Here is an 18,748-nt window from a genome sequence, read left to right as displayed (position 1 = left end):
AACCACTGGGTCACTCAGCTCAGGTAGGTTAGGTTAGCTAGGTGCTCTAGTCTAGTGCTTTTAAAAGATACTTGAGATAAGGTGTCTGAAAAAAAAAACAAAAAAAACATTAAAATATCATTTTTGTACAAACGTTACTATAGTATCTATTCTATTGGTGTCAAGGCAACTTTATAATTTCAGGCAATACAGCCGTATTGCCTGCATCAAATATTCACAAAATAATTATTATTTAAATATCAGATATGTTAATACGGTTATAAAATAAGTAATATTCTTCGTTTTTAATGTTAATGATCAAAAATTATGGCTTAGAATATATAAGAGTGGTTTACCCTCCTCTTAAAAAGTTAGCACTTACAATATTTAGGTGGGTAGGTCACCTCTATACTAATATAGAGTAAAAGTCTATTTGTTAAGCTTTCACGGCTAAACCACTTTACCAAAATTTCATTCAATTTGGTATGAAGCAAGTTTGAAATCCAAGAAAGGGTATATGCTACTTTTTTAAGCAAAACCCACAACTGCTTCCAATTTACACGTAAGAAAAACCACAGGCGAAAAATAGTAGGCTATATATGATACATTATGAGGTACGATGAAAATACATGCCTAGCCATAATATAAATTATATTGAACTTGGCAACACTGCTGAAATCGCTGTTCCGATTTCGTGTATAGTCTGTACGGAAACTGAGTTTGACATTGTTATTTAGTTTATTGTTATCAAACAATTTATGTAAAGTTGTTGATAGCATTTGTAAATAAATAATTAATCATTCTAACTTAAACTGTTCCTCAGTTAAAGTTTAATAAAAGAAAGAAAAATAAATCTCTCTACGATAATTATGTTCATGCGGAAATATTTCAAATCGGATTCGAAATGGTCAACATTTCAAAGAACCGGTATAATCATTAATTGGTTTTAATACGTATATTAATGTGTGATGTGCGATCTTGACCTATGAAAAATTAAAAAAAAATCATGTAAAATGGAATACAATTTGAAAATAAACGAACACTTATGTCGGATATGTTTAAAAGGAAATAATCGAATGTTATGTTTAAATAATACGTATTTACAAGATGTTTACGAAAAAATAACGGACGTGGAAGTAAGTATAATATATTTTTATTAAAGCTCTTATCACACTTAACAAATACGAGCTAGGCTGAAATAAATAAAGTTTTGGACAGCCAGTAATAATTAAAAATAATATATAATGATAAATTTTAATACCAACTGTAGTTTATTTATTTATGTTTTATTTTTCAGTTAAACTCTATAACATACTTGCAATCAGTATGTTATATATGTGTGAAAAGGTTAAGAAATTGTCACAAATTAATTCAGCAAGCTGTTTCTAGTGATAAAATTTTAAAAGATGCTCTACAATGTAATTCTGTGGTGAGTTTATACCTTAATATATAACTAGAGAAACAAAATATACCTTTTCAAGTAAGCTTCTACAAGGACTTTTAAATTGACATTTAACAAACTATATTAAGTGAAGCTACCACCGGTTCATTATGCAGATTCTATGGAGGACTTGCGACAAATTGTATGTACTCTTGTTTAAGGCAAATATAAAAATATTTGTGGAATTTTGTTATAGAAACAGATATCTTGCCCCAAGAAGGATTTATTCGCTTTGCAGAGTCGGAAACTTCATATTATAATCTTATTCTTACGTCTCATGTACATACAGTGATTATCACTGATTCTGTCAAAGCAGTACGGACTAATTTTTCAATAATAATCTTGACGTTACATTACAGATCAATGGATTAAATCAAAATGAAAAATTCAGATTGTCCGTATCATCAACAATCAACATATCGTTAGGTGATGTGGACTGTGACGTTAAAGATGAGATCGCTATCAAGGAGGAATTAAACGACCAAGGAGATTGTAATTACACAGACAATATAACTAGACAAATTGGTATGTATTTTATTTGGAATGAAGTTTTTTTACGCTTAGAGTGAACTGGCAGAGATAGTAAAATGAACCCTATTCCAATGGAAGTAGGAATAAAGTTAAATAAACCTTAGATTAAGTATTTCATGTGATTTGCTTGTAACTCAGCTTTATTGTGTCCTAAGAGCTTATGATTAATACTAGCAGCGCCCGCGACCTTGTACGCGTTTGAATTTTACAAGAAAATATATTATTGTAGCCTAAGTTACTCCTTATTATATCAGTTATCTGCCAGTAAAGTCCCGTCAAAATCGGTCCGACCGTCCCAGAGATTAGCCGAAACAAACAGACAAAAATGATAAAAAATGTTATTTTGTATATACATACATATGCATTAAGTAAAAAAGGGCTATTTTAATATTACAAATAGACATTCCAATTTTATTATATGTATTGATTTCTTTGTTTATATAATACAACACTATTACACTTAACTACTTACATACTCTTTAATTTTACTTCCAAAATTCCGATAACTGTTTTATCGATGTTAAATTTTTTTGGAAATCGAATGTAACGGAAATTAGCCCCTAAGGGGGATTCACCCCTAAGGGGATAAGACGTGGATTGAAAATCTGTGGTTCATAAATTTCGTGCTGGTTCAGCTAGTATAATATAAAACCGTATATAATAGAAATACATACAAAGAGAGAGATAGGTCGAGACAAAGGGGCGTAATCGTCATTCTTTTGATGATTTCCGCCATTTAACTTAACTGTAAGCCGCGTATATATGTAAGAACTTCATCACAAAATCTACTATAAGACTAAATTTATTTACGACATCCCTTTAGAAACTTCTATAATAATCAGTGTTTCTTTACTATATTGTCCATGTATTATATACGTCTCCGTAAAATTACAAACATCGTTAGATTACAATCTATCTCGTGAGATTGTAAGCTGTCGAAATATTGCGAACCTAATTGTATATTTATAAAAATATTGTAGACCTTTCGATAGTTGATAATTAGACGCGGGCCTTATTGTAATGTAACAGTTTAACTTGATAGATTACAATATAGCGAAAAATAATGCGTTAAATTGCAATCATATCTCACGGTTCACAATATTTCGACAGTTTATCTGATGAGAGAGATTGTAATCTAACGAATTTTGTAATCTTACGGTGACGTATACAAAAACTTGAGACACTGTCTATAAAAAAAAAGGCATCAAAATCTTTGCGTAGTTTTAAAGATCTAAGCACACATAGGGATATAGGGACAGAGAAAGCGACTTTATTTTATACTGTGTAGTGATAATCAAATCAAATCAAATCAAAATAAACTTTATTCAAGTACGCTTTTACAAGCACTTTTGAATCGTCATTTTACAATTAAGTGAAGCTACCACCGGTTCTGAAAGTAGATTCTACCGAGAAGAACCGGCAAGAAATTCAGTAGTTACTCTTTTTTAACATTTAAAAATACAAAGTCATGTTAGTTAAATACAATTATTTAAATTAATATATCCTGCGTGGAAGTCAACAGGTATTAATTCCACGCTTTTTTATCATCTATAAAATCTTGTATTGAATAATATGCATACCAAAGTATTTTTTACAAACGATTTGATATTGATAGTAATAATATTTATTCTAGATCAAGATATAAGTGTAAAGGATCAACTGTCTATTGATGATATAAAATGCGATGATTTCAAAGATGTAACATCTGATTCCGAAGATGACGTGCCCTTAAAGGACATCAGCCTCAAGAAAAATCTGGATGGAAATTCTGAGAGCAAGGGAATGAAAAAAGTTAAAAAATATAAGGGTATGTTTAATGTTGTCTTAGATTTTCGCGATTATTACACATTGTAATAAAACTAGTTTTAACGGATTTAAATCGCGCATACAACAACAACAACAACAACAGCCTGTAAATTCCCACTGCTGGGCTAAAGGCCTCCTCTCCCTTTGAGGAGAAGGTTTGGAACATATTCCACCACGCTGTTCCAATGCGGGTTGGTGGAATACACATGTGGCAGAATTCCTATGAAATTTGTCACATGCAGGTTTCCTCACGATGTTTTCCTTCACCGCTGAGCACGAGATGAATTATAAAGACAAATTAAGCACATGAAACAGCGGTGCTTGCCTGGGTTTGAACCCGCAATCATCGGTTAAGATGCACGCTTTCTAACCACTGGGCCATCTCTGCTGTACTGGGCCATCTCTGCTGTTCGCGCATATTAATTATTTTTATCATCTCGACGTTTCGAGCACTTTACAGCGTTCGTGGTCACGGGTAGACAGTCTATCCGACTTGAAACTAGTTTTATTTCAATAAGGGTATGTTTTTGGTGATATTTTGGGCTGTTCAGTGGGTAGTGGGGTTTGTTTACTCATAAGGGACATTCGTTTATTATGTAAGACTGTTTTCAGTAGTTTTTGACCCCCTTCCTATGAGAAGAAAAAATAGGAATATTCCTAAGTCCGAACCCTCTGTATAATATTTATTACAAAAGAATTCAAAGTAAAAAATAAATGACAGGCAGTTACTTTAACATTTACAATATTTACTTGGTGGTAGGGCTTTGTGCAAGCCCGCCTGGGTAGGTACCACCCACTCATCAGTTATTCTACCTCCAAATAACAGTACTCAGTATTGTTGTGTTCCGGTTTGAAGGGTGAGTGAGTCAGTGTAACTACAGGCACAAGGGACGTAACATCTTAGTTCCCAAGGTTGGTGGCACATTGACAATGTAAGGAATAGTTAATATATGTAATAAGATAGATTAATATGGGTGATGGTGACCACTTACCATCGGGTGGCCCATATGCTCGTCCGCCAATATATCCCATAAATATATATTAATAGAGATAGAAACTTTACGTTAATTTATTGATTGTCAAATCAAACACTACCACCGGTTCGGAAACGGAAACACTCAGACCCGAGGGGAACCGGAGAAATTCAGCGTTTCTTTTTTAAAGCTTGTACAAATACAGTAATAGGGCCTAAGCGATTACTGGATGAGTCGAAATGGCCCAGTGGTTAGAACGCGTGCATCTTAACCGATGATTGCGGGTTCAAACCCAAACAAGCACCGCTGATCCATATGCTTAATTTGTGTTTATAATTCATCTCGTGCTCAGCGGTGAAGGAAAACATCGTGAGGAAACCTGCATATGACAAATTTCATAGAAATGCCACATGTGTATTCCACCATCCCGCATTGGAACAGCCTGGTGGATTATGTTCCAAATCTTCTTCTCAAAGGGAGAGGAGGCCTTTAGCCCAGCTGTGGGAATTTACAGGTTGTTGTTGTTGTTTTTGATTACTGGATTTGAATTACTTCCAGAAACAAAAGTCGACGCTCAAGAGCTGATCCTCGATGAGGAGCAACAGCTTGAAGAAATGCTGCAGCGCTCGAAGTCGCTGAATTATACGAATTCGCCGTATAAGTGTGACTTGTGCTACAAAGGTTTCCTGGATCCGGTAGCGTTTGACAAGCACAAAGAAAAACACGATGAGGTAAGGCATGTGTAGAAATAATACGATTTAGAGTACAACAATTAAAACGGTTTATTGAAAAAAGTACAAGTGACATAACGAATTGACAAGCGCATAGAAAAAGTTAAGACATGGACAATAACAATTATTAAAGAGGTTAGGCGTTGTTTATATTCTTCCAACAGCATGCAAATGGGTTGTGTTGATTTTTCTAATACATTTTTTATGTTATATCAACTGCCTGTAAAATTGCCACTGCTGGGATAAGGTTTCCTCTCCCTTTGAAGGTTTGCAAGCATATTCCACCACGCTGCTTCTATATGCGTTGGTAGATACGTTAGAAAACCTGCATGTGTCTAATTTCAACAAAATTCTGCCATATGTGCATTCAACCATCCCGCATTGGAACAGCGTGGTGGAATATATTCCAAACCCTCTCCTTAATGGAAGAGGAGGCCTTAACACAGCAGTGGGAAATTTACAGGCTTTTACTTTACTTTTTTTACTAATTTGTGTTTATAATTCATCTCGTGCGGTAAAGGAAAACATCGCGAGGAAACCTGCATGTGTCTAATTTAAATTCTGCGACATGTAAATCCAGCAACCCGCATTTTCCCTCAAAGGCCAAACGCCTGGAGTTAGGCTCGGGTTCCATCATAGGTTACTAATTGCTGTAAATAAATAATAATAAATAAATAAATATGAGACAACATCACATACATTACTCTGATCCCAATGTAAGTAGCTAAAGCACTTGTGTTGTGGAAGATCAGAAGTAACGAAGGTACCACAAACACCCATACCCAAGACAACATAGAAAACTAATAATAATCTACATTGACTCAGCCTTGAATCGAACCCAGGACCTAAGAGTAGCGTACCCATGAAAACCTATGCGAGTTTCTTGCGGTTTCTTCTCGCTAGAAGCTGCTTTCCGAAACGGTGGTAGTGTTTAATTATTGACGATTCAAAAACGCTTCATTGTGAAGTTTACTTGAATAAAATTGATTTCATTTGAAAGGGAGAGACTTTGCCCAGCAGTGGGATTGATGAGCTGTTATTCTTGTTAAGATAAGCGGTCCCCACGAATGCAAGCTCTGCCACCTAAGATACCTGACGGTGAAGTCGCTGCGTGCTCACACCGCATCCGCCCATTCCAGACGTTTCTCTTGCAACATATGCTCGCATCGATCTCACACCAAGTAAGCTGTCGAGTTCAACGTTTTCTTGTAACGTTTTCGTGAAACGTTTTTGACGTTGATTTTTTTATCGTGTGCACGTGGGTGATGATATCATAAGGTGTACTCCGCGTTGTGGATGTGCAACGTTTTCGCGTCAGAAACGTTACACAGAAACGTTGCAAAAATTCAATCTTGTAAATAAAATTTTATTGCTTATTCAATTTTATTATTACGACATAAGTGTCATATATTTTATATGTTATTTAAATAAAACTTAACATTTTTTTTTTTATTTCCTTACAGGCATCAGGCTAAAGCCCATGAGCAATGGCATAAAGGCCACACATACCCCTGCAAGCCATGCGGTCGTGCCTTTAGGTATGCATTTTTTATTTATATATAGTAGTCAGTCAGGCTAACAGATCGTAAATGGTCATTATCGACCATTAAAACACAAACTTTTTTTCCACTGGCTCACTCAGATGTTTTATAATAATTAGAGACTGGTGCGTTACCTGTCATAGGGATTCCATCGCCTTACTTAAGCAGCACACATACGATGAGTTATGGTATGGTACTGGCATATAGTATATATGTGTACCTTGAAGGAGAAAGCGAGTTTAACATCTTAGCTCCCGAGGTTGGTGAAACATTGGGGATGTAAATGGGAGTTCATGACGTCATCCCCCTCCATATATCATAATATACAATTATTTATCAAGAAGATGATTTCTAAAAACAATGTTCTTACAAAACCATATAAAATCAGTGTTAATCTATGTAATATATGTCACCGTAAGATTACAAACATCGTTAGATAGCAATCTATCTCGTGAGATTGTAAACTGTCGTAATATTGTGAACGTTTGTACAACGAACAATAAAACACATGCGATTTCGATAGTCTGTAATAATTCGGTTAGGTTAGGTTATTCTCTGATAGATTATAATCTAGCGAAAAGTAATGCATTAAATTGTAAACAGTATGTTACGGTTCAAAATCTTTCGACAGTTCACAATCTCGCGAGATAGATCATAATCTAACGGTATTTACAACAAGAGGCGAGAAAGCCCAGTAGAGCCAAGATGGCCGTAAGAACGCTTGCATCTTAAACGATGATTGTTTCAAACCAAGGCAAGCACCACTGAATATTCATGTGCTTAATTTGTGTTTATAATTCATTTAGTTCATAGTTGTTTGTTGTTGGTATTTACAATTTTACGGTGACATATATGAATAATATAAATTGGAAACGATGTTTAATATAATATCCGACTGACTGAACTGAAATTTACTTGGATAGGTTACAATCTGCTGAAAAGTAATGCGTTAAATTGTAAATCGTATGTTATGGTTCACAATCTTTCAACAGTTCACGATCTCGCTAGATAGATTATAATCTAACGGCATTTACAATATTACGGTGACATCCGACTGACTCAAGATGATGATGTACAGTCAGCGTAAGAAAATCTTCGTCACCTTAAGATCTATTTTCGTGTGCTCAGTATGAGCGATCTGCATTACCGATGACATGACATATTGCGTCGCAGTTATTTGACGTTTAGATTCAAAAGGTACTAGGAGCGTAAGAGTTGTTAAAGGATTTCATTTCTTATTCTGACTGTGCTTGGGCGGTCTCTTGGTCGCAGCAAGCCGACGTCGTTTTGACTGTGACTGTGAATGGGTGATGTGGTCTCAGCAAGCCGACGTCGTACCTGTCTCACGTGCGCAAGTGTCACGCTGGCGCTTCGGAGCACGTGTGCGGCGACTGCGGCGACGCCTTCGCGCGCCGGCACGGACTGCTCATGCACCGTAGCAAGGCGCACCGAGCCGCACAGGTGAGTATTCTACCACCAGGGCCGTGCTTAGGGGAGGGCAACCGGGGCCTCCACATGAGTGGGGGCCGCACTTTTCAGCGAGTTAACAAATACCGAGATAAGAAATACCAGCCCGTCAGTAGGTAAAAAAGAAAGGGTACCATTGAAAACCAGCATGAATTGCTGAATGGTATACCTATTTGGGACACGTCACGTATATTGTAGTTGTTCTTTTTCTTTATTCTTTTTTTTGTATCGTTACTTTTTTTTGACATGACAACGTCTTATAAATTGGTTTGCCGGGTGACACTTCAAGAAACTGCGTTACGCTCCGCTCACATTACGCGCTCACAATGAGAGCGAGTGAGAGGCACGCGTCCCTTCCACTCGGGCGTGGTTAGCCCGCCTAAGAGCGAGAGAGACAGACAATTAGAATTATTTTACCACTCAAAGTCGTTGTCACGTAAAACTTTCGCCCGTATACCGACTTTACAGGCAACAGGTTATTTTTTATCGTTCATTTTATTTCTTTTTTTGTTAAATGATAATTTATTAGTGCTTAAGTTATTTTTTTTATTATTATTATTTTTACTTTTTATTTTGTACCGATTGTCATCTTGTCCCAAATAAAAGTGTTCTTTCTTTCTTTCTTTATATAGTCAAATTACAATAACCTTACTACTTAATGTGTTAAAAGTTACCGATACCAATAAATAAATCATAGCTTACTGATTGAAATGAAAACGTTTAATAATCCATAATATAATTATTGGGGTCTCCACGCTCCTGTTGGTCTAGGGCCTCCACTGCTTTGTGGCCCCAGGGCCTCTAGAACTTTAAATCCGACTCTGATCACCGCCCGGAACATTTGCAGCAAGGGGCTAGCAGGTGCGTTCCCAGCCCTTAAGGAAGGAGTACGCTCTTTTCTTAAAGGCTCCGAAGTCCTATCGGAAAAACCGCCCTCGAAAGCTGATTTCACGGAGATGTCGTTCGAGTTAGAAAATGTCTTAAAAATCGCGCTCTTGTGGTTTATCGGATCTGAGATGAGCTGAGATGGCCCAGTGGTTAGAACGCGTGCATCTTAACCGATGATTGCGGGTTCACTCGCAAGCACCGCTGTTTCATGTGCTTAATTTGTCTTTATAATTCGTCTCGTGCTCAGCGGTGAAGGAAAACATCGTGAGGAAACCTGCATGTGACAAATTTCATAGAAATTCTGCCGCATGTGTATTCCACCAACCCGCATTGGAACAGCGTGGTGGAATATGTTCCAAACCTTCTCCTCAAGAGGAGGCCTTTAGCCCAGCAGTGGGAATTTACAGGCTGTTGTTGTTGTTGTGGTTTATCGCACATCAAGGTGGTGAAATTTCGAATTTTGACGAGATGTCCAAAAGTGAAATTATCATCATTATAAACATCATCATTATCAGCAGCTTATATTCTTCCATTGCTGCATATGGACTCTCCAAATGCACGCAACCGTGATCTTTCTATCCTATTCTTTATTATTATCGGTAGTCACAACGCTGATGCTCAATCCCTTCGTTCCCAGAATCCGAAGTCCGAACCGGATCCGGACAGCTTCTGCGTGGAGTGCAATATCCAGTTCGCTACAACGGAGGCGAAGACGCGTCACGTGCTCATCTCCAAGCGGCACGTCATCTTCAAGGAGAACGAGTAAGTTTGATTCTGATAAATATCCAGTTTTTTATTATCTGAGTTGTATTGTGTGTATCTTAAAAATGTTTGTGTATTGAATTTTCGCCATACCATCGTGTGGCTCATTTACTTTTACCACCAAATGCCAAACCTTGGCATCTCAAATTATGTCTTTAATCCACCGGCTCACTAAACCTTTAAACTTGAACTCATCAATATTCCTCTTTGGCGGTAGAATACGTGGTGAGTGGTACCTGATAGGTTAATATTGGAAAATGCAAACACCGTAACGATGATGAAGGCTTCTATTCTTGTACTAACATATTCGAGAACGTACCAGAAACAAAGTATGACAAAAAATCTATATTGCCAATGAGCACTATCAAAGACCCAAAAGTATTGACAGTAAATAACAAAAGACGTTTTGTAAGACATATTTTGTCTGACTTACGACATTGTTTATATAGACAGCTCTATAAGTACCAAACGCCTACCAAACAAAACAACAACAACAGCCTGTAAATTCCCACTACTGGGCTAAAGGCCTCCTCTCCCTATAAGGAGAAGGTTTGAAACATATTCCACCACGCTGTTCCATGCGGGTTGGTGGAATACACATGTGACAGAATTTCTATGAAATTTGTCACACGCAGGTTTCCTCACGATGTTTTCCTTTACTGAGCACGAGACGGATTATAAAGACAAATTAAGCACGTGAATCAGCGGTGCTTGCGAGTGAACCCGCAATCATCGATTAAGATGCACGTCAAAAACTCTAAACGCCTACCGTTAAACACAAATATCTGCTATAGAATTTCTAATATAATTACGCTTAGATTGTTTGAATGTGTGTGTGAACCCGCAATCATAGGTTCATCTCGACTCTACAAAGACTCTAAACGCCTTTAAGCACAAATATCTGCTAAAGAATTTGTAATATAATTACGCTTAGATTGTTCGAATGGGTGTGTGTGTGTGGTTGTGTTGTACGGTATGACGCGCTAAAGAATTTGTAATATAATTACGCTTAGATTGTTTGAATGTGTGTGTGTGTGTGGTTGTGTTGTACGGTATGACGCGCTAAAGAATTTCTAATATAATTACGTATAGATTGTTTGAATGTGTGTGTGTGTGTGGTTGTGTTGTATGGAATATGCGCTCGCAGCTCCAAGTGCTCGCTGTGCGGGGCGAAGGTCCCGGCGGCGGCGCGCGCGGCGCACACGCGGCGCCACGTGCGCGCGCTGGCGCCGGCGCCCGCCCCCCACCCCGCGCTCGCGCTGGCCTGCGACCAGGTAACCCCACACACACTTGGTCCTTCGAGCCGGATCTACAATTTTTCTTTATATACAGGGTTATTGGTAAATTTTTGACGTTGTAATTTTGAAAAAACTGTGATAACTGAAAAATGGTTCACTTTTGGATCATATGGGGGTTAAAATTATTGAAAATAATCACCCCTATCAACTCCTAAAGCATATACGTGGAGTTACCAATAACCCTGTATGTAAATATTGGACAACATCACATACATTACTCTGATCCCAATGTGAGCAGCTAACGCACTTGTGTTGTGGAAGATCAGAAGTAACGACGGCACAAACCAGACCCGAGACGACACAGACAACTAATGACAATCTACATCCACCCGGGACCTCGGAGTGGCGGACTCATCAAAACCGGTGTACACACTAGTCGACCAAGCGTTGTTTACTCGTATTTAGCTTTTTTCCTCTTACAGTTAAAGTATAGATACCAACAAACATATTCTATCTCTTTCAAACATCAGTGTATATTTTTTTTAGTAAGCTGTTTGGTAAGTAATCACCATCACCCATAGACAATGACGCTGTAAAAATATCAACTACTCCTTACATCGTCAATGTGCCACCAACCTTGGGAACTAAGATGCTATGTCCCTTGTGTCTGTAGTTACACTGACTCACCCTTCAAACCGGAACACAACTATAATGAGTACTATTGTTTGGTAGTAGAATAACTGATGAGTGGATGGTACCTACTATGACGGGCTTGCACAAAGCCCTTTCACCGAGAAAAAATACAGTTAGACTATAGATACTAACAAATATACTCCATCTCTTTCTAACATCAATTTCTTTCTTTCTTTCTATCTCTTTCTAACATCAGTGTATATAACGTAATATTTCCAGTGTGAATCGACGTTTCCGAGCCGAGCGAAACTCCAGAATCACGTGAAAAGGATCCATTTGGGTTTGAAGTATAACAAGAATATCGTCTGCGAAATATGCGGGAAGAAGTGTACGGTGAGTGTTTATATAACTTCCCACTGCTGGGCGAGATGGCCCAGTAGTTAGGGCTAGGGGCCATTCGTTTATTACGTTAGAGTATTTTCACTAGTTTTTGACACGCTCCCTCTTATTATAAGCGAGAATAAGAATAAGGCTAAAAGTGGAGAAGACACTCTCAATCTTCTGGTTGTGTTTTGGAACAATCAAGATCTGAGGGTTTATGTTAATAATTATAGGTTTCCTGAGGCTCCAGTATATGTGGGAGTCCCTCAGGGTTCTATTCTTGGTCCATTTTTCTTCCTCACTTACATTAATGACTTGCCATTTTTGGTAAATTTTTGACGATGATGGCTTGTTTACTTTAAAAACAAAAATAATACATTTGTAACTCATTTCAAAGTAAATATATTATGTTTGTTAATATGACTATGAATTCCTTTTGTTGGTTATTATCAGGTCTGAGGTGTTTCTTTTCGAAACCGTTTTGAAATTTTGCTCAATCTAAATGTGTATTATTAATGGCAAATAAAGGATGTGGGATATACTTTTTTACGTCTAACGACCAACCCCTACAATCAAATCAAAATATACTTTATTCAAGTAGGCTTTTGAATCGTCATTTAACAACTATATTAATTGAAGCTACCACCGGTTCAGAAAGAAGATTCTACCGAAAATAACTGGCAAGAAACTCAGTAGATACTCTTTTATAACATTTAAAAATACAGTCATGTTAGTTAAATACGGGAGGATATATATATATAATATATCCTTTTTGGAAGTCAACAAGTATTAATTTCACGCTTTTTTATCGTCTGTATAATCTTGAATTGAATAATATGCCTTCTTTACCAATGTATTTTTTAGAAAAATTTAAAATTTACGAAACGGCAAAGTTAGAAACGTGTGTGGAATTTTATTATAGAAACAGATACCCTACCCAATGAAAGATTTATTGACTTTGCGAAGTCGGGAAATTGGCGTTATAAGCTTACTCCTAGTGCACATACAATGATTATCGCTGATTTTATCAAAGTGATCAATGTTACTGTGAATATCCATTATATTATTGCAAATATATTGCGACGCAACAGCGAGTATTCCTACTCTGTTAAAAACAACCCGAAGAGAGTCTCTAGCTCCAAGATTATAAATAGACCGGACTACTCTCTTTTGTAAAATAAAACAGATTCAATATCTGCAGCGTTATCCCAAAGTATTATGGCATATGACATAATACTGTGAAAATAACTTAAATATACTAAACGAGCGGTATCAATATCAGTTAGTTGTCTAACTTTTCTGACAGTATAATGCGGGGCTGAGGCTTCTTATTAGGGACGATAAATGAGGACTCCATTGAAGTCCGGAATCCAAATATTTTCCAAAAAGCACTGTAGTATCGGCTACATCAAGACGGCCACCGTTTAAAGATATATTGTAATTTTGCGTTCTAACATTGGGTAGGGTAAAACACATTTTGTTTTCAAAACATTCAAAACTAAATTATTTACTGTAAATCAATCGTGTATCTATGATAATGCACCGTTAACATCGTCATAGTTATTTTCCTGTCCACCTTAAATATTAGTGAATTATTGTCAGCAAACACAAATGCCTTTAACATAAAAAGGTAGATCATATATATCGATATATACTAGAAATAGAAAGGGACCCAAAATTAAACCTTGTGGAACACCCATTTTTAACGTAGATCCAGAAGACTTTATTCCATTAATCAAAACTTACAGTGCAAGCAAAGCTTTGTGCTACATGTAGCTTATTATAAAACCCTATAGCGGTTAGTCGTTAAGGGTTTGTCAAAGGCATGTGTCCGGTGTATCTAAGATCGGATGACGTCGAAACATCAGATGTCATCGGTTTGATGATGACGAGTAACCGTTTGCACCGCGTCTAAAAACTATAAAATTCTTTCTGGTACGTCCGTACGTACGTAGACTGATATATTATTCGCCCTGTCTCTCTCTAACTTTAAAGTAACCCATCTGTGAGAGCGATGAAATGTTGAACCGGTTTCGATATGATATATTTCTCATCGCTTTTTTTTATGGTATAGGTTGACGGACGAGCAGATGGGCCACCTGATGGTAAGTGGTCACCATCACCCATAGACAATGGCGCTGTAAGAAATATCAACTGTTCCTTACATCGTCAATGTGCCATCAATTTGGGAACTAAGTTGTTACGTCCCTTGTGCCTGCAGTTACACTGGCTCACTCACCCTTCAAACCGGAACACAACAATACTGAGTACTGTTATTTGACGGTAGAATAACTGATGAGTGGGTGGTACCTACCCAGACGGGCTTGCACAAAGCCCTACCACCAAGTTCTAAGTTTAACCCGCACCATCTTGATGTCCGAAAATCCACAACAGCGCAATTTCTCAGACATTTTCTGCCTCGCACAACCACTTTGTGGAACCAGCTTTCGCCGGCGGTTTTTCCGAACCGATACGACATGGGAACCTTCAAGAAAAGAGCGTACTCCTTTCTGAAAGGCCGGCAACGCACCTGCAAGTCCCCTGGTGTTACAGTCCACGGGCGGTGGTAGTCACTTTCCATCACGAGTCTCCTGCTCGTTTGCCACCTATGCCATAAAAAAAAGGTGGGTTACTGTGATGTTAGAGAGAGACAGGGCGGTGGGTTACTGTGACGTTAGAGAGAGATAGGGCGATACCAAGCGTCCGTCACGCGGTGACCGTTGACAGTCGGCGGCGTCGCTGCGCTACCACCAGCGCCGGCACACGGGCGAGAAGCCGTTCCCGTGCGAGCGCTGCCCCTCGCGCTTCGGCAGCCGCGAACAGTTGCGACTGCACGCGCGAACGCACTCCGGCGAGCGGCCCTACCGCTGCGCGCTCTGCCACCACGCCTTCAGCCAGAAGCCGGCGCTCACCAGACACTACCGGGTGAGACACCCCCCCCCCCACACACACACACACACTCACACACACAAACAACAGCCTGTAAATTCCCACTGCTGCGCTAAAGGCCTCCTCTCCTTTTGAGGATGCGGGTTGGTGGAATTCACATGTGGCAGAATTTGTATGAAATTTGTGACATGCAAGTTTCCTCGCGATGTTTTCCTTCACCGCTGATGAGATGAATTATAAAGACAAATTAAGCACGTGAATCAGCGGTGTGTGAACCCGCAATCATCGGTTAAGATGCACGCGTTCTAACCACTGGGTCATCTCGACTCTCCCCCCCACACACTCACACAAAATCAAAATCATAATATACTTTATTCAAGTGGGCTTTTACAAGCACTTTTGAATCGTCATTTAACAATTAAGTGAAGCTACCACCGGTTCGGAAGGCAGATTCTACCGAGAAGAACCGCCAAGAAACTCATTAGTTACTCTTTTTCAACATTTAAAAAAAATACAGTCACGTTAGTTAATACAATTATTTAAATTAATAAATCCTGCTTGGAAGTCAACAGGTATTAATTCCACGCTTTTTTATAATCTAATATTTTTTTTTTTAAATGTACAAAATCTTGTATCGAATAATACGCCTTTTTTACCAATGTGTATTTTTTATAAACGATTTCATTTACGAGACGGCAAAGTTAAAAATGTCTGCGGAATTTTATTATAGAAACGGATACCTTGCCCCAAGAAAGATTTATTGACTTTGCGGAGTCGGAAACTTGGCGTTATAAGCTTATCCTTACTCCTAGTGCACATACAATGATTATCACTGATTTTATCAAAGTGATCAATGTTACTGTGAATATACATGATGTTGTTGTAAATATATTGATGATCAGGTGACTTCTACCTCTCTTTCTTTCACTTTCCGTCTCTTTCTGTATTATACCATTATTTTTTGTTATTATTTTAATTGTCAATGGATTTGTATTACCTATTTTGTCATTATCATTGTATTATTCTCAAAGGTTGTTAATTAATTTAATTGCGTCTGTTATTTAATTTACTTCCTTACTTCTATAGTCTGTTCGCGTTAAGAATGCAGTGAGTTGTCATTGTTTACCGGCCTGACTCCGCCCCCTTTGACCAATCAAATATTTTCAAATTACAAAGTCAAGTTCACATTTGATTAATTATTAACTGATATTTTTATTTTTATAATTGATTTTTTTTTATATATATTTAATTTATTCAAGCTGTAGACGTAATAATTAATGTAACCTATAGCTACTAGATGACGTTATGTCAAAATATGTAAATTTCTACATCGCGATGGCAAGATTCGAAAACGACTGTATATAGTGTTAAGAATTTTGTTGATTAAACACCCCGATTCGATTTTTTATTTTAATGTGTATTTTTTAAATTCATCATACTTAGTCTTTAAAACAAATATAATTTGTTGGAATTTTAACACAAATATGCATACACATTCAACCTGCTGTTAAAAAAGATTTGATTGGTCAAGGGGCGGAGTCAGGCCGGTAAACAATGACAACTCACTGCATTCTTAACGCGAACAGACTATAGTGCATAATACAATGACACACACACCATCCGCCACTTGTCACAGGTACACACGGGCGCGAAGCCCTACGAGTGCCACGTGTGCGGCAAGCCCTTCAGCCAATCCAACTCGCTGAAGACACACATCCGGACGGTGCACCTCAGGCTGCCGCCGAATAGGAAGAAGAAGGAGCCCGCAGGCCCCCCCGGCGACGAGGGCGGGGGCCAGTGACGGCGTGACCTCGTGTCTTGAGAATAAACTGTTGTTCCTTGAGAAATGTGTTTTATTTATATACTTATAAGATAGGTTATTGAGGATTCTCAAAATAAACCACAAATTGTTTCTCTGGAAATACAAATAAACGACATTTAAAGTTCACTAATATCGCCTCCTCTATTATATCTCTTTATTTTCTTACAAAATCAAAGTTCAAAATAATTTAAACATCATCCGTCATTCAACCATCAAATGCGCGGCAAACTGACAGCAAATTTGGAGTAATGAAATGTCATTTCATTACGTACTTTTTTCGAGTAGGCTCTTACGGGCACTTTTGAATCGTCATACTACAACTATATCAAGTATTAGCGGCATAAGGCGTGGCCTCGTGGTATAAAGAGCCTCGCTCCTGCCTCGCTCCTGCCTCGCAAAATGTATAGTAAAGTAAAGTAACAGCCTGTATATTTCCCACTGCTGAGATAAGGCCTCCTCTTCCATTAATGAGAGGGTTTGGAACATATTCCACCACGCTGTTCCAATGCGGGTTGGTGGAATGCAAATGTGGCAGAATTTCGATGAAATTAGACACATGCAGGTTTCATCACGATGTTTTCCTTCACCGAGCACGAGATGAATTATAAAGACAAATTAAGCACATATATATAGTGGTGCTTGCCTGGGTTTGGACCCGCAATCATCGCTCGAGATGCACGCGTTCTTACCTGGGTTCTTAATGGGCCATCTCGGCTCGCAAAATGTACCTTACCCACATTTAGTTTCAATCTTGCGCCACCGGTTCGAAAAATAAAAATCAATCAATCAATCAACAGCCTATGTTTGTCCACTGTTGGACATTCGCATCTAGCTCCAGCCGTCTTGCGTAAATCGTCACTCCACCGTGCCTAAGGACGTCCTACACTACGTTTCCCGAGACGCGGTCTCCACTCTAGAACACGTTTTCCCCAACGGTTGTCGGTTCTGCGATAAATATGGCTAGCCCACTGCCACTTTAGCATGCTAATCCGGTGGGCTATGACGACGACTTTGGTTCTCTGACGGATCGCGTCATTTCTGAGCATAGCCCTTTCCATAGCACGGTGAGCGGCTTAAAACTGGTGCAGGCTGGTCGCCTTGCCGTAAGTGTCCCTATTTCGGCTCCGTATGTCATGACGGGTAGGACGCACTGGTTGAAGACTTTCGTCTTAAGGCACTGTGGGATCGACGATGTAAAGATTCGACGTAACTTCCCAAACGCTGCCCAACCCAGCTGAATTCTTCTATTCACCTCGTCCTCAAGGTTGTTGTTTAATCACAAAGTCTGCCCGAGGTGGACGTATTTTTAAACAACTTCGAGGACGGTACCGTGTTTCGCAATCGGTTCCGGTAGAACATGTTCATGACCTAACCTTTATCGAAGTTCATCTGTTTGCCGATGCGCACAGAAGAATCAGCCAGCTGGTTCAGCATCTGTCGATGACGATGTCGTCTGCAAATTTCAAGTGAGAGATGTATTCGCCATTGATGTTGATGCCACGTCCTTTCCAGTTCAACGTCTTGAATATATCCTCCATTGCATTAGTGAACAATTTGGGGGCAATAAATTACGTCCCGATACGATGCAATGGTATGGGATTTGTTTGCTGATTCTGTACTCGGACGGACATGGTGGCAGCTTCGTAGAGACATCTCATCACTTGG

The 18,748-nt window shown here is 38.6% G+C and overlaps 1 protein-coding gene across 1 annotated transcript; it reads left to right on the top strand.

Moving 5' to 3' along the window:
• Window positions 1–696: 696 nt before the first annotated feature.
• On the top strand, window positions 697–17,109 carry LOC124542100 (zinc finger protein ZFP2-like). The gene is made up of 13 exons (XM_047120033.1): window positions 697–1,115; window positions 1,277–1,408; window positions 1,780–1,945; window positions 3,585–3,758; window positions 5,290–5,462; window positions 6,513–6,643; window positions 6,926–7,000; window positions 8,326–8,464; window positions 9,996–10,120; window positions 11,268–11,394; window positions 12,271–12,384; window positions 15,100–15,297; window positions 16,898–17,109. Exons 1-13 carry the CDS (start codon window positions 993–995, stop codon window positions 17,060–17,062), a joined length of 1,842 nt encoding a protein of 613 aa, XP_046975989.1. The 5' UTR covers window positions 697–992; the 3' UTR covers window positions 17,063–17,109.
• Window positions 17,110–18,748: the final 1,639 nt, after the last annotated feature.

The sequence above is a fragment of the Vanessa cardui genome, chromosome 30 (genome assembly GCF_905220365.1).
Source record: "Vanessa cardui chromosome 30, ilVanCard2.1, whole genome shotgun sequence".
Lineage (NCBI taxonomy): Eukaryota > Metazoa > Arthropoda > Insecta > Lepidoptera > Nymphalidae > Vanessa > Vanessa cardui.
The sequence above is the reverse complement of the archived record's forward strand: the minus strand, read 5'-3'. Positions and strand labels throughout refer to the sequence as shown.